Consider the following 22760-nt stretch of genomic DNA (forward strand, 5'->3'; position numbering starts at 1 on the left):
GTGGCTTCCTGGTGTGCAGTAAATATCTGTTAAATCGGGTTCCCCAGGAGATACATTGACACTATCTCCAACCCACCTCCAATACTACAGAAAAAAGCATCAGACTTCACAGGCCCTCCAGAGCTAAGAAGCATCCCTGAAGTGATTGTATGTCCTCTTAAGGGGTCTCGGTTTTCAAGATTTTCGCTACCTAATCGGCAACTTGTTAACTTTTGCCACATTATCACCACCTCCTTCCTCGTCCACGCGTACTCTCCTCTCTCCAGGGAGATCCCGGCCCGTTCAGCAAGGAGTACTCGGGATGGCACCAGCCCCTCGTGATGGGGAAGGGGCAAAGGGAGAGGCGTCTTCCGTATTTTGAGGGCGCCCTTTCGGAGGAATCCAGAGGCAGCCCGACGTCGCGAGCAATCCCGGCGCGTGGGAAAATGCGCCCGGAGGCCACCGCCTGGGCGCCGGGCCCCCGCGGCAGCCGCGGGCTCGGAACCTCCCTGCCGGGGCGGGGCGAGGTTGGAGGTGGGGAGGGGCGGGGAGGGGCTGGGCCCCCCTCCCGCCCCTCCAGGGCGCAGGCGCAGGCGCGCGGGGTGCGGCCGCGGCGGGGAGAGCGGTGGCAGCGGCGGCGGCGGTGGCCAGCGCTGGAAGATGGCGGCATCGGCGGCGGCGGCGGCAGCGGCGGCGGCTGCTGCGGCGGTGGCGGCAGCCGAGCAGGTCTGTGAGCCCCGCGCGGCCGGGCGCTGGAGGGCCAGCGGAGGCCGGGGTGCTGCCGGCGGGGCCCGCCTAGGGCCGGCGGGGATGACTCCGCGGGGTGGGGCGGGGCGGGAGGAGCTGTCCGCAGTCCGAGATGCTGGCAAAGGCCGGGCGGGACCCCAGGCAGGGGCCCCGGGGCGGAGAAGGGGGAGCCGGCCCCGGCCCTCGGCCTGGCCTGGCTGTCCGTCGGCGAGGTGAGGAGGGGTCGCTGTCCTGAGGGCCCGGGAGGCGGCCGTGGCAGCCGGGAGCCTGGGCCAGGTCGTGCCGGGGACATGCCCTGCTCGGTGGCCAGCGAAGATGCAGGCAAAAATAACCCCAGCCAGCGATCCAAGAGCCTCCCCTGACACCAGCCAAGAAACACTCAGCTGTTGCCTGGGTGTCAGCTTGCAGCCCCTTCGTGTGTGCCATCCCCATATGCTGACATCCACGTTTCTCCTCCCGCTTTGGTGTTTGGAGACAGTCACCAGTATAAAACTGTCTCCTATCCAGTTGGTTTAAAATCATTTTTTAAAATGCTTTATCAAGTATTTCCTGATCTGCATTGTAAACGGGTAACTTAGAATAATAGTTTAAAAGGCTATTTTCTTACAAAAAGCAAACTATACATAGGCACACATGCACACACACATATATACATACCTGTAGTTACTAGGGTGATTTGTTATAATAAATATAATTTTGATAGCCACTTTTTCCCCTTAACTGTTATTTCCTTTTAAAAAGAAACTGTGGTATGATAGTTTCTTTGGGAAAGTCTCATTCTTCAACACTGCTGAAAAAATACACAAGTCAAGTAGCCAACATTCTGTTTCCAGAACTGGAAAGATTTTCTTAGGCAATTAACAGCTTTTAGAGACATAGTAGATAGATATCACTGGAACAGTCATTCTGAGGGACATAAAAAATAAAAGACATGACATCTGCCTTCAAAGCTTAAAGTCAAACTGACAGATAAATGCAGAAAAATCAGCTAAAGATGGTAGGCAAGCTACAGGTCCTAACAATAAAATAAAATCTAAAGGAATGAGTGAAATTGAAAGGAGACAAAGCTTCTTGAAGTTGTTGAGATTAAAATTGTCCCTTGGCTTTCCTCCTGATTTATCAGTGCCCATTTTAGATGGTTCTTTTTTCATCTGCATCACCTGTTAATGCACTTGAAGTTCCACTGAACTTCTTTTCTTGCTTTACACCTGCACTGGGCAATCTGATCCATTCCTCAATCTCTACTTCAGAGTTAGGCGTTTATGTCTCCAGCCTGAACTGAACTGAATTTTCCACAGGCACCCCAAACTCAAAAATGTTGGATTGGATCATATGCACCATTAAAAGGGTTACAGCCATCCATTCAACTTGGTTCACCTCGCCACAAATTTGGGAGCAGGGCGGGCTCAAGGGAACTCAGAAGGGACCCACATTTGGTTTAATGCTCTGCTGTCCCAAGCTTGATATTTGAGCAAAGGACCTCACATTTTCTTTTTGCTCTGGAGCCCACAAATTATGTAGCGGGTCCTACTTGGGAGTCATCTTAGGTGCCTCTAAGTCACACTCACACCCAGTCAATCATCAGGTCCTTTCGGTTCTACCTCTTAAGGCTTCTCCCCAATATTCTCTTCATCTGCAGCGCCAAAGCTCAGTCAAGCCTTCATTCGGACTGTTAGAGAAACCTGTTGTTGAAATCTCCATCTCGAAACTCTTCTATTCCAATTCATCTCTTTTTGGTTTGATTTTGCTATAATGCAGATCTGATTATATCACTGACCTATTTGAAATCTTCAGTAGTTCCCCATTGCCTTCAGGATAAAATTCATCATTCTAGATGTGATACTTACGTCCACTCGTTTTCTAGCCCCTAACCACATCTCACCTCAAGTTTTGTCCCATTCCTATACTCATCCTCTTCACCATCCTCATAAAGCTACCAAAATTAGTTTGCAGAGATGACTTATACTCCAAGTTCCCATGCTGTTCCCTCCGCCTGGAATGCCTTTCTCTGTACTTTGCTTGGCTAACTCCTGTTTGTCCTTCAAGATTCAACTGAAGCCCCAACTTTTCTTAAAAAGCTTCAACTGATGCCCCTGCTCGCTAAGTCGAGTGGCATTCCTCTTATGCACTCTTTCAGTATTGTGTGCATTGCTGTACGACAGCACTTGCCGTGTTGAACTGCAGTTGCTAGTGACCCTGTCCATCTACTCTGCTGGCCTATAGGTAAGTGTGTTGAGGGTATCCGCTCTACCTTGCTCATCTTGGTAGTCTGAGGCCTCTGACGTATAGTAACTCCAATAAATGGTAAGTGCATCAAATGAACATGAATTGGCAGAGAAAATTAAAGAGTGCATCTCAGGAGGGTAAGTTTTGCCCTGGCTCTCTGTTATGTAGACCTATATTCAGACTCTGGCTAAGATTTTTAAATTGCCCACCTGTCAGCACTGTCATAAACCCATACTGTGTCTGTGAACATGAGAAGCAAGCACGCTTCCCCTAAGATATTTCACTGCTTTCAGCTGTCACAATGCATGTGCAACTCTAAAATGTTTGAGTGTCAATGCACCCTCGTAGCTGTTGTACCCCATGCAGATATACAACCTACACAACTGTATTCAGCAACTTGTTTTGTGTTAAATCTGTTGAATAGGTTGAATTATCTTCTACAGAGCCTTTCTTACCGCTTTGTAGAATTTTAAAATTTTTGTCTGCTGCGTTACTCACAATGATTATTCCTGTCTTTTTCCATTTTCCATAAGCCCTCAACCAGCCTGCTACCCCTGCCACCACAATAAGATTCCAGCTGCCCTCTCCACTCTTTCTCGGCAGATGACCTTGCCTATTACATCCCCAGGGAAAAGAAGAATTTTTTTTTTTTTCTCTCTTCTTGGTGTGAACCATTTCAATGAGGTGGGAACGCACCCTTTAAGACTGGTTTCTCCTGTACTATCACTTTTCTTTCCTATCTCCTGAAAGATCTTATTTCCCTCATTATTCTGCCCTACTCTGAGGTCTTTGACCTTTGTCCTTCTTGGCATCATTCCCTCTGCCATCAAATATACAAGTCTTCCTGCAAATTGTTGTGAGGAGAGGATGAAGAGATACTAACAACAACAAGAACAAGCACAATTTTCCTCCGACAGTACATAATTCTTTAGTCTTCTGTCTTAACACTTCTGTCTTTCTGGACTCGAAAATAAATGCATACATGCTGGCATCCTTTCAGGACTATCCCTACTTACCAATTTGCTGCTCAAAGTTCGTATTTGAAAGTCACAGAGGCACTTCTTGACAAATTCAGCAACACTTCACATCCGTAGTTTTCTTGTATTTCTCATTTTCCACTGTTCCTGCACGTTTAAAGTTTTCCACGGGTACATCCTTGGCTTTTTATTCTCTTCCTCTATAGTGTTTTTTTACAGCAAACTGATGTGGTCTCATAGATTTAATTTACCTTGAAGGTGAAGACTCTCAAATCTGTATTTCTAGTCCTGACCGACCTAATACCCCATCCCATCCTTCCCATTGCCTTTAAGGCAGGTGGTTATTTCTCAATCAGTTCAAATACAACATGTGGAAAATCTTCTCCCTGCTTCATTCCCCATATTTAAATAGTCACCATTCAGTAAACATGAGGGGCTTTTTTTTTAACCTGCTACAAATTCACTTAACTCTTCTCTTGAAGTATATTTTAAATCTATCCTTTTTCATCCCACCTTAGTTTAGGCCCTCGATACTTCAGGCCTCCATTACCACAGCATCCCAACAGCCTACTTGCTCGTTTTCCTCTTTCCCGTGTCTCCTACAAATGCCCACACATTGCATCCTGAAACGTATGTCGTTCATCTTCAGAGACTTCCAGTGACTCCCAAATCAGCAGACATAAAGACTAGAGTTTGTACCCAGATGTCCAAAAACTCACAACCTACTCTCCATTTCCAACTTGATTCTGCCCTCATTGCCAGATTTGACCCACCTACTCCTCCTGGTTTCCCTGACAACTCCAAGCCCTCCTGTCTCTTCTCCCATGAACTCCACAGGATGTATTGTCTCAACTATTGATTTTGGCATCCGAACATACAGAGCATTTTATTGCATTGCTAACTGTTTTGTGTACCCAAATCACATTTGTAATATCTGGAGGATAAGGATCTTGTCCTGTATTTCTTTTGTATTCCTATTTATAGTATTAGTGTTTAAGCATAAAGTGCTTAATAAATGCCTATTCAATAAATTAATTTTCTCAGAGCTCTGAAAAATATGAAAATTGGGCAGTACTCCATTCTACTCCTTCCTTTTGTGTTCATGATGTACCAGATTATTACCTAAAATGACTTTCAACCATAGTCGAAAGTCAGAGGTTCTCAAACTCTTTGGTCTCAGTTTCTCTTTATACTCTTTTTTTTTTAAGATTTTTTTTTTTTTTTTACATGTGGACCATTTTTAAAGTCTTTATTGAATTTGTTACAATATTGCTTCTGTTTTGGTTTTTTGGCATGAGGCATGTGGGATCTTAGCTTCCCGAACAGGGATCAAATCTGTACCCCCTGCATTGGAAGGCAGAGTCCTGACCACTGGACTGTCAGAGAAGTTCCCATCTTGATACTCTTAAAAATGACTGAGGGGGCTTCCCTGGTGGCGCAGTGGTTGAGAGTCCACCTGCCGATGCAGGGAATGCGGGTTCATGCCCCGGTCTGGGAAGATCCCACATGCCGCGGCGCGGCTGGGCCCGTGAGCCGCTGAGCCTGCGCGTCCGGAGCCTGTGCTCCGCAACCGGAGAGGCCACAGCAGTGAGAGGCCCGCGTACCGCAAAAAAAAAAAATGACTGAGAATCCCAAAGAGCTTTTGTTTGTGTGGGTTATATCTGTTGATATTTACCATATTAGAAATTTAAATTGGGAAATTTTGTAAACACAGGAGTATACAAACACACATTCCATTAGCTGTTAGAGCAATGGTGTCATCACATATGGTCATGTAGCCTCTGGAAGCTTCACTGTACAGTTGACCCTGGATTGACGCAAGGGTTAGAGGCGCTGATCCCCACACAGTCAAAAGTTCAGGTATAACTTTTGACTCCCCTAAAACCTAAACTAATAGAATGCTGTTGACCGGAAGCCTTACTGGTTACCTAAACAGTCAATTAACGTGTATTTTGTATGTTATATTTGTTATATACTGTATTCTTACAATAAAGTAAGCCAGAGGAAAGAAAATGTTATTAAGAAAATCATAAGGAAGGAGAAAATACGTTTACAGTACTGTACTGTCTTTATCGATACCATAAATTTATGTCATCTGTTTACAAGATGAATCATCTGTCAGCACCTACATCAATATTGTCTTATATGGTACAAAACACTGTAGATGTTATACATATTACTAACACTGGACATCAAAAATGAAAAGATAATGTGGAAAAGAAATTCATATTTATTTACGTGCATAAGGTTTCATGCATTGATAACGAAGAAGCAGCAGTATGGTTGCTTTACAGTAGCCTCGTGTAATCAGTACAATTCCTTCACAGTAGCCTAACCTATACACTAATGAAAGGATCGTAATAAAATTTTTTATGGCATAGAGTATCACAGTCATATTCATAATATCTTTTTTAAAACACCAGTTACATGGGATGATAGGCTGATACACAATTTCTCCAGTTATGAGAGAGAGAGACTGTACAGTAATGTAATTCTTTGAAAGCAAAGTTATAAAACAGTAAGAAAACTAGCATTATTAATTTTATATTAAATATCACTAAACTTATGTATCTACATATATTTTATGCATTCATGACGCACCTTTTTCTTAATTTTTTTGATATTTCTAGGCTACACAGTTTATCTGAAAGTTTTTTCAAATTGTTGCAAATCTCCAAATTTTTTTCCAGTATATTTACTGAAAAAAATCCACGTATAGGGCTTCCCTGGTGGCGCAGTGGTTGAGAGTCCGCCTGCCGATGCAGGGGACACGTGTTCGTGCCCCGGTCCGGGAAGATCCCACATGCCGCGGAGCGGCTCGGCCCGTGAGCCATGGTCGCTGAGCCTGCGCGTCCGGAGCCTGTGCTCCACAACGGGAGAGGCCACAGCGGTGACAGGCCCGCATACCACACACACACACAAAAAAATCCACGTATAGGTGGACCCATGCAGTTCAAATCCATGTTGTTCAAGTGTCATCTGCATATTCATGGGAGAAGAAGAGTAAAAAAAGAAAATAACATCTTAGTGTTATTTTGAAAATAATTTGCACCCTCCAGACACTTGAAAGAGTTCAGGGGACCCCTCCAGGGCTTCCCAGCCCGTATTTTGAAAACTGCTTGTCTAGGATAATGTTAACTTTAGCCATTTGGAGTGATGAATAAAGTGTATTAGCCTTTCCAAATTATTTTCATATAAATGAAAAACTATATACAATTAAACAAATCGTTATAAATCATTAATTAAAACAAGATTACCCACTGTAGAATGTGTATGTTAACTCTTCCCCCAAATGAGCTAGCTGTTCAGTTTACTGACGGTAGGACTATTCAAAGCAGACAGTAGAAATATGTTATCAGATGGTCACACTGAAGGTTCTTCTCTATGACCCTTCTCAGCATAGTCATGTCCTTACTTGGAGCCTGCAGCTCAACACGACTTGAGGTTTATTGGTGGAAAATATATCACTATCCAATTCAGCTTCCTTTAGTTATGAATTTGCACCTAACAAATAAATGCATCAAAAAGAGAGGGTATAGCTGCTCCATTGTGTTGTATTTTGTTTTTAGCAAAGTTCCAATGGTCCTGTAAAGAAGTCCATGCGTGAGAAGGCTGTTGAAAGAAGGAATGTCAATAAAGAGCACAACAGTAACTTTAAAGCCGGGTATATTCCAATTGATGAAGATCGCCTGCATAAAACGGGACTGAGAGGGAGAAAGGGCAATTTAGCCATCTGTGTGATTATCCTCCTGTTTATTCTGGCTGTCATCAATTTAATTGTGAGTATTTAGTACAGAATATTCTTAATTACCATGGGGAATTTTTCTTCTGTCTTTTAGTCAAATCATGGACTCTCTTCCTATCATTTTTCTCAGGACCCTCTTTCTGCTTTCTATACAGGCATACCATGTTTTATCACACTTAGCGTTATTGCACTTTGCAGATACTGCGTTGTTTACAAATTGAAGGTTGTGGCAACCCTGCATCAAGCACATCTGTCGGTGCCATTTTCCCAACTGCATTTGCTCACTTCAGTCTCCATGTCACAGTTTGGTAATTCTCACAATATTTAAAGCTTTTTCAATATTAGTATATTTGTTATGGTGATCTGTGATCCGTGAACTTTAAAGTTACTATTGTAATGTTTTGGGGTTGCCACTAACCACATCCAGGTAAGATGGTGGATTTAATTGATAAATGTTGCGTACGTTCTGACTGCTCCATTGACTGGCCGCTGCCCGTTTCTCTCCCTCTTCTCGGACCTCCCTATTCCCTGAGATAACCCTACAATGGCCTCTAAGTGTTCAAGTGAAAGGAGGAGTTGCAGGTGTCCCTCAGTTTAAACAAAAGTTAGAAATGGTTAAGCTTAGTGAGGAAGGCATGTGAAAAGCTGAGATCAGCTGAAAGCTAGGCCTCTTACGCCAAATACTTAGCCAACTTGTGAATGCAAAGGAAAGGTTCTCGAAGGAAATAAAAGTCCTACTCTAGGGAACATATGAATGATAAGAAAGCAAAACAGTCTTATTGCTGATATGGAGAAAGGTTTACTGGTCTGGGTAGAAGATCAAACCAACTACAACATTCCCTTAAGTCAAAGACAAATCCAGAGCAACGCCCTAACTCTTCAATTCTGTGAAAGCTGAGAGAGGTGAGGGAGCTGCAGAAGAAAAGTCTGAAGCTAGTAGAGGCTGGTTCACGAGGTTTAAGGTTTCACGCTATGAAGCCGTCTCCATAATATCAAAGTACAAGGCGAAGCAGCAAGTGCTGATGTAGAAGCTGCAGCAGCTTATCCAGAAGATCTTGCTAAGATAAGTGATGAAGGTGGCTACACTAAACAACAAATTTTCCATGCAAACAAAACAGCCTTCTATTAGAAGAAGATGCCGTCTTGGACTTCCATAGCTAGAGAGGAGAAGTCAGTGCCTGGCTTCAAAGCTTCAAAGGACAGGGTGACTCTCCGTTAGGGGCTAAGGAAGCCAGTGACTTTAAGTTGAATCCAGTGCTCATTTGCCATTTGGAAAATCCTAGGGCCCATAAGAATTATGCTAAATCTACTTCTGCCTGTGCTCTATAAACGGAACAACGAAATCTGGATAACTGCACACCTGTTTACAACATAGTTTACTGAATATTTTAAGCCCACTGTTAAGATCTACTGCTCAGAAAAAAAAGATTTCTTTCAAAATATTACACCTCGTGTACAATGCATTGGTCACCCAAGAGCTCTGATGGAGATGTACAATGAGATTAGTGTTGTTTTCATGCTTACTAACACAACATCCATTCTGCAGCCCATGGATCAAGCAATAAGTTTGACTTTCAGGTCTTATTATTTAAGAAATACATTTTTTAAAGCTGTAGCTGCCATAGATTATGATTCCTCTGATGGACCTAGGTGAAGTAAGTTGAAAAGCCTCTGGAAAGGATTCATCATTCTAGATGCCATTAAGAACATTAGCAGTTCTTGGGAAGAGGTCAAAATATCAAAGTTAACAGGAGTTTGGAAGAAGTTGATTCCAGCCCTATGGATGACTTTGAGGGGTTTAAGCCTTCAGTGGAGCAAGTAACTGCAGATGTGATAGAAATAGCAAGATAATTAGAAGTGGAGCCTGAAGGTGTGACTAAATTGCTGCAATCTCATGAAAAAACTTTAAAGGATAAGGAGCTGCTTCTTACGGATGAGCAAAGAAAGTGTTTTCTTGAAATGGAATCTACTCCTGGTGGAGATGCTGTGAAGATTATTGAAATGACAATAAAGAATTTAGACTATTACATAAACTTAGTTGATAAGGCAATGGCAGGGGCTGCCTGAGCTGCTTCCAAGCCTTAAGAATGTTTGCATCTCCGTGAAGCCCTGCTGTACCTAAGTTTACCAGGAGATTTGGGTCGGAGTGGGGTTGACGGGCTTCATCGTTTATAAAGTCAGGAGTGCTGATAAAAGCAGTAAAGCCTTGAAAGCTTCCAGTCCTACGCCTGCTCATGGTCATCATTAACCAGCTTTACTTGGATGGGACATCAGTCTGGCTGTATTGTGGGAATGTGGGACATCATGCACACTTGTAGCAGTGCCGCTGTCCTCGAGCATGAATAGACATACCTGTGAGATACCCCCTACAAAAAGAAAGAAATTAAATAAAGCAGTGGCAGGATTTGAGAGGATTGACTCCAATTTTGAGAGAAGTTCTACTGTGGCTGAAACGCTATCAAACGGCATCACATGCTACAGAGAAACCGTTCGTGGAAGGAAGAGTCAGTGCAGCGGACTTCATTGTGGTCTCACTTTAAGAAATGGCCCCAGCCACCCCAGCCATCAGTGACCACCACCCTGGTCAGTCAGCAGCCGTCAGCGTCAAGGGAAGACCCTCCACCAGCAAAGAGATTACAACTTGCTAAACGCTCAGGTGATGGTTAGCATTTTTTAGCAAAAAAGTATTTTCTAATTAAGGTATGTACATTGGTTTTTTGGGGTTTTGGTTTTTTCAGCCACATCGCATGGCTTGTACAGGACCTTAGTTCCCGAACCAGGGATTGAACCCCGGGACCCCGGCAGTGAGAGCGCCGAGTCCTAACCACTGGACTGCCAGGGAATTCCCTATACATAGTTTTTTTAGACATAATCCTGTTGCACATGTAATAGACCACAGTATAGTGTAGCCATAAGTTTTATATGCACTTGGAAACCAAAAAAGTTTGTGTGGACTTGCTTTATTGCAATATTCGCTTATTGTTGTTATCTGGAACCAAACCCACAATTTCTCTGAAGTATTCTCAATAAGAGAATTTTAATGAATATTTTCTATATGAAAACTTAGTATGTTAATATTGCCATGCACTAATTTTATTTAGAAAAAAATGTTCATAGACTCTTTCCTTTAAAAGACTTAAATTTTAGGGCTTCCCACAATGCAGTAGACACGGGTTCAAGCCCTGGTCCGGGAAGATCCCACATGCCACAGAGCAACTAAGCCCGTGCGCCACAACTACTGAGCCTGTGCTCTAGAGCCCGTGCTCCACAACAAGAGAAGCCACCGCAATGAGAAACCCGCACACCGCAACGAAGAGTAGCCCCCGCTCGCCAGCAACAAAGACCCAATGCAACCAAAAATAATTGATTAATTAATTAATTAATTTTAAAAAATAAAATAAAAATAAAAGACAACTTTTAAAAGGTTAGAGTCAACTCAATAGAAGAGACATTTGCCAAGATGATTTTACTGCCTTCATCTCTCTAAAAATATACTCCTTCCTGTTTTCATTCAACTTTTCCAAAATTTGCTCTTGCCTCCTCAGCTAGATTTTAAAATTGTAAACCTTGGATGGCAGTAAAGCGTTATACTTTGTAGTCCTAAACCTCTGTTATAAAAGAATGAAAGGATATGAGGTAGACTGCTTTACACTAAGGTGTGAGGAACTGGTGTGTTGCCTTTTCCAAAGATATTTGCTTTCTTAAAGAAAGGGGTTAAATTTGAACCCCTCTGGCATGTGTGTGGATAGATATTTTCAGAGAGTGATTATTGGTATCCCTGAGACCAATCATGAACGTGGATGCAGCAGTTCTAACGTAATTTCACTTACTACTGTATTTTTTTACTTCTAATACTCTCAAACCAGTCCACTGTATTTTATGTACATCCAAAACATTTGTGTCTAATTCTTCACTTAAATCAAAAAGAGCTGATACTGTAAATAGCTTTACTAGGAGCACATGTTCTGAATTTATTTTATTTTAGAAATTTATTTTTTTGGAAAGTTATGGTTAAGATGGCAAAAAAAAAAAAAAGACATTTTCATCCCCTTCTGCTTTAAAAGCTGATCCTTAGGTGACAATGTCAAGAATCAGAAATACCTTGGAAGAAAGTGGGAGGCAACCGAAATCCTGAACCGGAATATATGAAGACAAAAAGGAGGAGGAGTGGCAAATAACTTACTAGAGAAGAGAAACTGCGTGTTGGGGGAGAGGGTTGCAGGGGGCATTGGTGGAAGTGTCTTGCAGAATCCTGAAAAGCCTCAGGAACTGGAAGTACAAGTGCCTTGAAAAGTAGGAGTGAAGGGGGAACTGAAAACAGAGAGCTTGTTTGAAAAGTCCATAGAAGAAGGCATGCAATCCCCAGCCTCCCTCTCCTTCCAGGCAGCAGTTAGGCAGCCAGCCCTCCTAACCCCACACTGAACCAGAGGGGATTCTTTCTGCCTGAGGATATTGCCAAGAGGAGGGTAGGGATGGGTTTCCACACTGAAGGCAGGAAAGTCTGTATCCTGAGCACTGAGACTCCCGTATCCTCATCCTCCAGCTCCAGCTCCCTGTACCAGGCTTACATCCCCCAGCAAGAGATAAAATAGCCTGCTCTGGAGAAACTGAAGAACATAGAGAAAAAACCTGAAGATACACTTGGCAGGTCCCTGTGAAAAAGCCACCTAATCTCCCTACTGTGAAGCCTGTCAGTCACAAGTGCCACCCCACCCAGAGAACTTTCCCTGAACTTTTTATAACCGCTCTGTTAACTATGAACACAGAGCCACCGGGGATCAGTAGATTTTTATGGAAAGCTCCCAGAATTGAGAAATGATTGAGACCAAAAGCACCCAAACCATGGGGAAAGTGGGAATTCAGGGAAATGGAGAAAGTGCAACAAATGACAGGAAACTTAAAAGAATTAAAGCACACAATCAATAGCTTCAGAGAAGTCAGAGGATATTGCATCCATTAAACAAGGATACTGTGCCATTAAAAAGAAGCAGTTAAAGAATATGGAAGAACTCATAGAAATACACATACATGGATGGATGGATGGATAGATAGATAGACAGACATTGGAAGATAAAAGAAAATCTTCCACAAAGTTCAACTAAATTAAAGAATGAATCCAGGAACATTCTGTTAATTGGAGTTTTAGAAAGAGAGAAGAAAAAACACAATGGGAAGAAAGTTATCAAATAAATAAATCAAGAAAGATTCCTAGGACAAGTTGAAAACTACCATTCTGGATCCAGCATATGTATAAAAAAAAAAGACTCACACCAAGGCTATTACTGTGAAATTTAAGAAGACCAGGAATAAAGAGATGATCCTAAACTCTTCCAGAGAATTAAAAAAACGGGTTTTGTATAAAGAACACAAAATCAGAGTGGCATCGGACCCTGTCAAAAGCAGTGCTGGAAACTAGAAGGCAAGAAAGCAAGGACCTTCAAGATTCAGAGAGAAAATAATTTCAAATCTAGAAATGCATACCAAGCTAAACTCTCAGTCAAACGTGAGGAATTACAGAGACATTGTTTTAGCCACGCACACTCTCAAAAAATATTTCACATACATTCTTTTGAAAGAAGCCACGGGACAATGTGCTCTACCAAAAGAAGGTACTAAACCGAGAATGTTGAAGACAAGGATACCGGAAACTGGGTATCCTGCATGGGAGAAAGACGAAAGGAAGTTCCAGCATGAAAGTGAATGGAAAGCTCGTGGTTATAGCCGTGCGACAGACCCAGAGGGCAGGAGCTCAGACTGGAGCAAGAAGATGAGGGTTCGTTCCGGAAAGATTTCCTGGGAGAGGCAAATAGAGCTAATACATTTTCTGGGAGGTTTGGACTTCTAGAACATTTTATTGAGAGACATTTTACAGAAATGTTGGAGAGTTTGAAAAAACTTAGTCTGATTTTCAAAGAAACTAAGCAAATGAAAGAAGGACAAATATTAAACTCTGAAAGACACAAAGTACAAGAAGGGAGCTGCCATCATAGTGCAGTATTTGGCTTAGCAGTGAACAATATCTACATTGTTGTAATACTGAAACTACTGAACATGGATTTAACCAAAACTTGAGATTGGAGTTGGAGGAGAAGAAATATAAATGAGCTAACATTCTCATCTGCTAAAACAGGAAATTGATAGATACAACCTAAAATTGATCAGTGAAGAAATAACATATACTTATTATTTAGAAATATGGAGATAAATTCTAGACGAAATGGCTAAGATTGTTGAAAGTGGTTGTTCTGGGATGAGGTATAGGGGAGGTAGAAGAAATAAACTAATCTTTTTTTTTTAATTATAGAACCTTTAGCACTTTTTTTTTTTTTTTTGGCGGTATGCGGACCTCTCACTTTTGTGGCCTCTCCCGTTGCGGAGCACAGGCTCCAGATGCACAGGCTCAGTGGCCATGGCTCATGGGCCTAGCTGCTCCGCGGCATGTGGGATCTTCCTGGACTGGGGCACGAACCCGTGTCCCCTGCAACAGCAGGCGGACTCTCAACCACTGCGCCACCAGGGAAGCCCACGTTTAGCACTTTTTGACTTTTAGTTATTGGTATGTAATACCTTGATAAAAATAAAATTGGTTTTGTTTGTAAGTGGAAACCCAATTGATGTGTTCATCTCATTGATGAAACATTTTAGGAAGTTTAATCCTTTAGCAACTACCTTTCCTATTTGTTTACTGATTATGTTAAATGTATGCTACCTATTAACAGTGGGCTTGATTTCTTTTTTAGGTAACACTTGTTATCTGGGCTGTGATTCGCATTGGACCAAATGGCTGTGACAGCATGGAGTTTCATGAAAGTGGTCTGCTTCGATTTAAGCAAGTGTCTGACATGGGAGTTATACACCCTCTTTATAAGAGCACAGTAGGAGGAAGGCGAAATGAAAATTTAGTCATCACTGGCAACAACCAACCTGTAAGTAACCACATTAATTGAGGAACATTAGAGAAAAATTCTTCGTAAAAACCTAGAGTTGATTACTGGACATGGATATTTTCCTTTAAAGAAAATTCATAATATATTTAATAATATTGTTGGTCTTCTCATCCATCTATTAATGTTAGATACTTCCTTAATATTCTAGATTTTGTCCCATGGTAGCATTTTCTGGGATAGATATAATTACTGTAAGAATACATAGTTTACTCTTTTCTCCTCCATATGAGGAAACCATTTAAAAAAGCACCTTCCCAGGTTAGAATACCCTCTACTCTCTGGGAGTCTGGAAGAGAATATGCCAGTCTAGTCAGTGGCAACCCCTGTCAAGTGGCTACTATAACGTAGGTTTTCAACTGACCAGAACCTCAAGGAGGCATCCTTACTGCCCCTGCCTGTCTTAGCTCTGGGTCCCTGTGCTCTGCGACCACCTGTGTCTGCCAAGCATTACAGCAAATAAGCATGTTAAGCCCTCGTTTTAAAGGACTCTTCTCCCAAGTGGGTGGAGGGAGTCAGAGAGAGGCAGTTAAAATTATTAGGAGTTAAGCCTGCTATTGTAGAGTTTTTTTAGAATGTTCTTGGTGAATTTTGGATGCAGTCTTGTTCGAAAACATATTCATGATAAAGTGTTTTTCTGAAGATTGTTTTTCAGCAAGGGACGACAAAGCTCAGTGTAGAAAAGAACAAAACTTCTATCATAAGTGACATTGGTGTGCAGTTTTTCGACCCAAGGACTCAAAATATCTTATTCAGCACAGACTATGAAACTCATGAGTTTCGTTTGCCAAGTGGAGTGAAAAGTTTGAATGTTCAAAAAGCATCTACTGAAAGGGTATGATTTATTTTCCTTGCTTTTATTAATGGAAGAGAATTATTATCTAAAGTTACAAAGTGTGTGAGGTGGGGGGCAGGGGCAGCTTTACTGATAAAATGCTATGAATGAAGTGACCAGAACAGCAGAAAGGATTAGTTCTAGATTTGTCATCAACTAGTTTATGTGACCATTATCAAATCATCTCTCTTTATCTCTACATGTGTGAAATGTGAATTAAAACACTTGCTTTCATATTTTGTCATTGAAACGCCTCCTCCCCTATCTCTAATAATAATCCACACTTTAATTTAGAAACTCTTCATCACTACTTTTTTTTTTAATCTTCAGATTACCAGCAATGCTACTAGTGATTTAAATATAAAAGTTGATGGGCGTGCTATTGTGCGTGGAAATGAAGGAGTATTCATTATGGGCAAAACCATTGAATTTCGCATGGGTGGTAATATGGAGTTAAAGGCTGTGAGTATTTTTTGATTTTAAGAGAATTATTAGATTCTTGGGTACATAAGTCCTTATGTGGAAAAAGAGTTAATGAAAAATGATAATGTAGTTGTATTTTTCGGACATGAAAAGATGTTCAAAATGGATTATGAAGTGAAAGAAAGTTATAGAACAATCTGTGAAATATCTCATCTTTATTTTTCAGATTATGTGTATGTTTATAGAAACCTAGAAGGGTATGCCAAAATGTCAACAATGGTTAGTTATGGGTAGCAGGGTAACAGATGATTTTCATTTTATTTCTGTTTGCCTGTTATTTTCTAAATTTTTTTTTTTTTGCATAATGATGCCTGTGTTATTTTAAAAGGCAAACAAACAAACAAGCAAAAAGCTTCCAAAAGAGAATTCTCAGTATGCATGCCCTGAAGTTGATAGGGTTTTTTTCAGTTAAAGATTTTTCACATCTCTTCATGGGTTTTGTGTCTAGTGATGTGAAAATCAATTAGCAAATATATTAAATGTATTTTTAATTATACATCTATTATTAATTGTAAAGGAAAAAGATTTTGCCTTTATTATACCTGTTGAAAAGTAAACTTTTCTTTGTGCCTCACAGATTATATCTGAACTTTAATAAGTAACATATTTCATTTAAGGGGGCCATAAGTTCGAAAACATTTTCCCTGCTCACAATTCTGATCAAAGTATATTTATTCAAAATGTCTTTGGGCATCTGCTCTATGCTACCTAATTAAAGCTAATTAAATTTGTTCTACTGAGCATTAAATGACAAAAGTTAAACCTAAGGACTTATAAAATAGTTCTTTCCTTTTAAAAAATTTAATCATAGTTCTTGAAGGAAAAAACTTTAAAAAATTAAGTTCTTTCACTTTCATAAATATCTTTTCCCCCTGAAGAATATGTTCCAATCTCTAAATAATAAACATGAACATAAAATGTGATTCTTGCCAGAAACTCAATAGTAGTGCTGAGTATTGTTTGCATACATCGTAGAAAGAAGCCATTCCTCTGAGAGAATAATAGTGTTGAAGAATGGTCACAGTGGGGCTGTTGTTCTCTGCATCAGAAACTCAAAGCAGCAAGAGATGTGATTGATTTGTTTATAACCATTAGCAAGTCACCTAAATCTTTTAAGTTTTTCTACCTGAAAATTCTACCTGTTGTTAATATGACATACTTTGAAATACATATACACACATATCAGTTTCTCCACAGTTAAAAAAAAATAAACCAGTGTTGAAAAGATAATTAGCTTTATAATTCAGCTAATATCAGAGGTTAGTTTTTAAGTGTATGGCTAGTCATTAGAAAGAATTTTATCAATCAAACTGCTTTTTTAAAAAAACTGCTAAGACAAATATTATATCACTTATATGTGGACTCTAAGAAACTGTACAAATGAATCTATATACAAAATAGAAACAGACTCACAGACATTAAAAACAAATTTATGGTTACCAAAGGGGAGAAGAAGGCAGGGAGGGATAAATTAGGAGAATGGGATTAACAGATACAAACTACTATATATAAAACAGATAAGCAACAAGAATTTAATAACCTATAATGGAAATAACCTGAAAAAATATATATATGACTGAATCACCTTGATGTACACCTGAAACTGACACAATATTGTAAATTAACTATACTTCAATTTAAAAAAAAAAAAAACCTACTTTAGCAGTTTAAAGAAAGTAAAATTACATAACCACAAGATGGCAGCGTTAGAACAAAATTTGAAAATTCCATATACTATCACTACATAGTCAGTTAGCCGTTTCCATTACTTCATAATCAACTTTCGTTGCTTTAAATACCCTCTAGAAGCTGATGACTCTCAACTTTGGAACTCCTTCTTTCTCCTCTGAACTAAGTAAGATTCACATATCCAGCTGCCTTCTTACCTGTCCACTTCAATATCTAATAGGCATCTCAAACTCAACAAGTCTAAAGTCTTCATATCCTCCTTCCCTCCCCAAACATGCATTTCTTTCAGTGTTCCCATCTTGTACCCATTATTTCGTCAGCAAAGCCTCTGGGCTCTACCTTCAGAAGATGTACAGAGTCTGGCTGATTCTCACCACCACCACCACACCATGGTGTAAACCAGCATCGTTTCCTGCCTGCACTGCTAGAATAGCCTCCAAAGTGGTCTCCCTGCTTCGTCTTTCACCCCTGTATTCAGTTCTCTGTACAGCAGCCAGAGCGATCCTTTTTAAAAGATCGTCACTTCTCTGTTCAGAACCTTCCAAATGGCTTCCCGTCTGATTCAGAATAAAAGCCAAAGTCCATACCCTGGCCTTATGTGTCTGGCCCCTAGTTATTTCTTTGACTCATCTCCTACCTACCAGTCGACTCCCTCTCTCTGTCCTTCAACCACTCTGGCCTCCTCTCTGTTCCTAGAACACAAGGCACATCCTCACCTTGGGGCCTTTGCGTATGTGCTTTCCTCTGCCCAGTTACCCACATGCCCTAGTCCCTCATGTCATCCAGTTTCCATCAGACTGTGACCTTATCAGAGAGGCCTTCCCTGACCATCCTCTGGTCACTCTCTCTCCATTCACCCTGACTTGCTTTTCTCAGATGATGTCCTGTTTGTTTTACCTCTTCAGGTGTTTGTCGTCTGCCCCTCCCCAGTAAATGGGGATTTGGACTTTGCCTGTCTGTTGACTACTGCATCCCCAGCACCTAGAATAGTATCTGACACATAGGAGACTTTTAATAATTATTTGTTGAATGAATGAAAAGAAGAAAAGGGAAGAAGGGAGAGAGAGGGTTAGGAGTTCCAAAAAAGAGAGGGTCTGCAATACAAGAATGTTCCTGGATAGTGGGCTTGAAGAAGAGAACTTCCAGGCAGTTTTCTTTGAGTGCCTGGGCTTCAAAATTGTATGGTTTGAATCTTCATTTATGGTGTCACACAAAAACATTGGAAATTCAAATTACTTTTCTCTAGGAGAAAAACAGTCTTTTTCTTCTTAGCGTCAGAAATGTATCAATCAGCAACTTGGTTAAAACTCTCTTAGGAAATAATAAATGAAAATGATCTGAGACTTTATCAGTATTCGTCTTACTGTGCACTTAGGAATTTTGATATAATTTTTAACTAATTGAGAAATAAATTGTGTTAACAAGTGTACTGATATACATTGTGAACAATTACTAAGAGGTCACTAGGTGAATTTTGATTGGTTTGGGGTTTTTGTTGTTGTTGTTTCGGTCATGACTTTTTCTTGCTGCCTTCTATTCTTGCTAATATTTCAGTGAGTGTTGTTTATTAATCTTGTTCTCGCCCTACTTGTGGATTCAAACAAGCCATATATGAGTTTTCTCCTGATAGGAAAACAGCATCATCCTGAATGGAACTGTGGTGGTCAGCACAACTCGCCTCCCTAGTTCCTCCAGCGGAGACCAGTTTGGTGGTGGTGACTGGGTGCGCTACAAGCTCTGTATGTGCGCTGACGGAACCCTCTTCAAAGTACAGGTGACGGGCCAGAACATGGGCTGCCAGACCTCAGACAACCCCTGTGGAGACACTCACTAGAAGAACCCGAGAGGGCGTCAGTAGGTTCAGATCGTGACTTGACTTTTTTTTTTTCAGAGTAGGCATGCAAATCATGTTTTTACAGAGTTTGTGATAACTCGTAATTATTTTATCTGCAGAGCACTGCTGTATCTATTATATAGTCTCCATGTTTAAAATAGTCTCAGAGAGCCTAAATTCTAATACATTTCATTAAGTTGCACTGATCTTCAATTTACAGTTCTCTAAAACAATTAAGAGAAGTGAATACAATCAATATTAATCTTTAAAGAAGTGTTTTTAAAATGCCACTTTTCCTTGTCTAAAGGCTAAAGGTCTGAAGCAACTGTTTAGACTCACTGTAAGTAAGCTTTTGGTAACTAATGGGGATAGACCCACTTAAGACGTTTAAAGGTACACCATCAGTAAATGTTACATGCTCTGTCTTTTGGCTTCTAAGAGGAAAGACAGATTTTTTTTTTTTTTTCTTTGCGGTACGCGGGCCTCTCACCGATGCGGCCTCTGCCGCTGCGGAGCACAGGCTCTGGACACGCAGACTCAGCGGCCATGGCTCACGGGCCCAGCCGCTCCGCGGCACGTGGGATCCTTCCGGACCGGGCAGGAACCCACATCCCCTGCATCAGCAGGCGGACTCTCAACCACTGCACCACCAGGGAAGCCCGGAAAGACAGATTTTTAGTGCATTGACTTTCAGCCGTATTCTCACATGCAAGTGAGGTCGTTAAAGAACTTCGCATATGGGAGTTAGTAAGAAACTATGGTTCCTTAGTTTTGCACTAGGAAGAGAATACTCTAATAGAATGTATACTCATTAAATATTGGTAAATATTGTGCTCGCAGTGTGGTAGAAATTAAAGCACCATCTCACCTTTAACTGTTAAATGATGATAGCTGTCATGTATCGAGCATCTTACAGTGCTAGGCATTGTCCTAGGCATTGCACATGGAATGTCTCTAATTCACACCACAACTCTATAAGCAGGTGTTGTTATCCCAGTTTACCCATTAGGAAACTGAGGTTCAGAGAAGTTAAGAAACTTGCCTAATGTTACAGAGGAAATAGCAGAGTTGGGATTGGAATTCAGGTCTGACTCAAACCTAGGTGAACCTGTTTCTAAATACCGCATTCTTTTCACTATCTGCGCTGGAGTTTTAATTATTTAAAACTCTGCAAAGATGAACAAAGACTAATTCAGACTTACCTAGGCAGATAAGAAACAAAAAAACAGGTATGCTTACTCTAATTAAAAGGAAATAAATCAATCTCAGTCAAAAAACTGACCAGTCACTGTCAGATTTTAAATTTTCTTAAGCCAATTCTAAAATATATTATAGAGAGATCAAATTGGCCTAGTTGTGGGTTACCCCCATTTCCCAACTGGGGTACCTGAATGGGTAAAACGGTTGCCAAGATATGTATACCCTCAGCCCTCGGGGCAGCACAGTGGGACATGGGGAGGCCATGCCCCAGACGAGTCCTGCTGGCCCAGAATGGCTGGTGGATTTACCCCAGCAAGCCAGACAAATATTACCCTTTTTAATATGTGCCGTACCTTGAAAAAAGTCAGGAAGCACTGGACTAAAGGGTACTAATGCAGGAGATAATATAAGTAATTTTCACGTAAGTATGAGATTGACCTCTGCTCCTAACATCACCACCCGTTATAATGTTTTACAACCCTCAAGCCAGTTGATTTTTAAGGTGTTTTATATTTGACCTGAAAGGAACTCGCTGGTATTATTAAGATACACACGACATCAGGAAGAGAGACCTCAAAGTAGTGTGCTGTAAAATAGGCAGAAGAGATAACCCCATTCTGCATTCAAGTATAACATTCTGTCCTTGCCAGTTTGAATGATATAGATAGGAAAATCGATACAAAAAAAATTTGCATTCAATATTGTCAAAGTTCTCTCTGATAGAAAAACCAAATACTTTAGAGATTATGAGTAGTCATTAAAGTATACTAAAGTAGAGATTGACTTACTACCTACTACTGAGTGAAGTTATTTTTTAAGTGAAGAAAAAAAGAGAGTGAAATTTATGACCTTTGGGTGTTATTTGTTGTAGTGATATTCAGAGCCCATATGAATATATTCAGTATCATTTAATATCTGAATAATGTTCAGAAAAAATCCATTGGAATATTCGTTCAGATGCTCAGTGTATTTGTAAATTTTACATTCATTACTTGTCTGCTCTATTTAGATTTGTTTTGAAAGTTTGTTTAGATAAATATTTTTTACAAAAACCACAGAACACTATGTTACAAAGTATTATTTATTGAATGTAATTCATGAAATAATCTATTTTTACTCCTCTTTGAGAAATACTTGTTTTTGATACATCTCCATTAAGTGCTTTGGACATGAGAGAATATTTTGATGTTTTTACAGAACTGATTGTTAAGGTAACAGGTATAGTAATTTAGGACACTTCACAGGTAGCTTTTGCTTTTTCATTGAAATGTAGACCTGGGAAATTCCCTGGGAAGCAGAACAAGAACAAACTGTCCATTTTACCTGTGACCTGTTTAGCATAACAGTAAAGCCTCAGCTACTCATTCTCACCATCAGATGCTATTTTTCTATAAACTGAATTGTTAACTTTGCCTCTTCTGCTGTCATTCCTCCCCTCCATCAAGCGCTGATATGACAAGCAACAGACTTGGGGGAGGTAGAGGACAAAGACAGGATCCCCGGAGATGGGGCAGACACATGCTTGTTTAAATAACTACAGTCCTTCAGAGGTGGATTATAATGACATGGGGGACAAATGAAATGAAAGCAAGGTATCTTAGGGGCTCTCTAATGGGCAGGTAGGAAGAATGCAAAAACTATACACAGTAGGGACTGTATGTGTGCTCTGTAATATTTAAAAATATACTTATTTGTATCCTTTTTGCATTGAAAAAACAAATTGTGTGTGATAGTTTTGAATGAAAAGTGGAAGTTCTACGTGATAGTTTTGAATGAAAAGTGGAAGTTCTACCTAGTTTTGGAGTGAGTTTTTTTTAAAGATCATGAGAATGTTACGGTGCTAAACTTGACAAAAAAAAAAGAGAACATTGAAATGCTGATAATTTTAGTAATCTTTTTTTAAAGCACTGAGGGGGCAAAGATTACAAATTATGCCATAGAAAAATAAACCTATAAATGTGTCGAGTTACCAATTTGACTTTCAGTTGATTCAGTTTGTAATAACTATTAATGACCTCTGTTTACAATAAAGATTCTGTAAAATTGTTTGCTGTTAATTTTTTAATTGTTAAAATAGTAGCAGGTTTCTACTTACTCATAT

General features: G+C 40.4%; 1 protein-coding gene and 1 pseudogene across 2 annotated transcripts; both read left to right on the forward strand.

Moving 5' to 3' along the window:
- The first annotated feature begins 518 nt into the window (after nt 1-518).
- SGCB (sarcoglycan beta) lies at nt 519-22705 on the forward strand. Of its 2 annotated transcripts, XM_049709165.1 has the most exons (7): nt 519-705; nt 3486-3636; nt 7499-7708; nt 14415-14600; nt 15262-15453; nt 15784-15915; nt 19256-22705. In XM_049709165.1, the coding sequence occupies exons 2-7, from the start codon at nt 3556-3558 to the stop codon at nt 19457-19459; spliced, it is 1005 nt and encodes a 334-aa protein (XP_049565122.1). In that variant the 5' UTR covers nt 519-705; nt 3486-3555; the 3' UTR covers nt 19460-22705. The 2 variants fall into 2 exon arrangements, with proteins under 2 accessions (XP_049565122.1, XP_049565123.1); XM_049709166.1 differs by lacking the exon at nt 3486-3636.
- Nucleotides 9454-10780, forward strand: LOC125964277 (ATP synthase subunit ATP5MJ, mitochondrial-like; annotated as a pseudogene).
- Nucleotides 22706-22760: the final 55 nt, after the last annotated feature.

The sequence above is a fragment of the Orcinus orca genome, chromosome 4 (assembly GCF_937001465.1).
Source record: "Orcinus orca chromosome 4, mOrcOrc1.1, whole genome shotgun sequence".
Lineage (NCBI taxonomy): Eukaryota > Metazoa > Chordata > Mammalia > Artiodactyla > Delphinidae > Orcinus > Orcinus orca.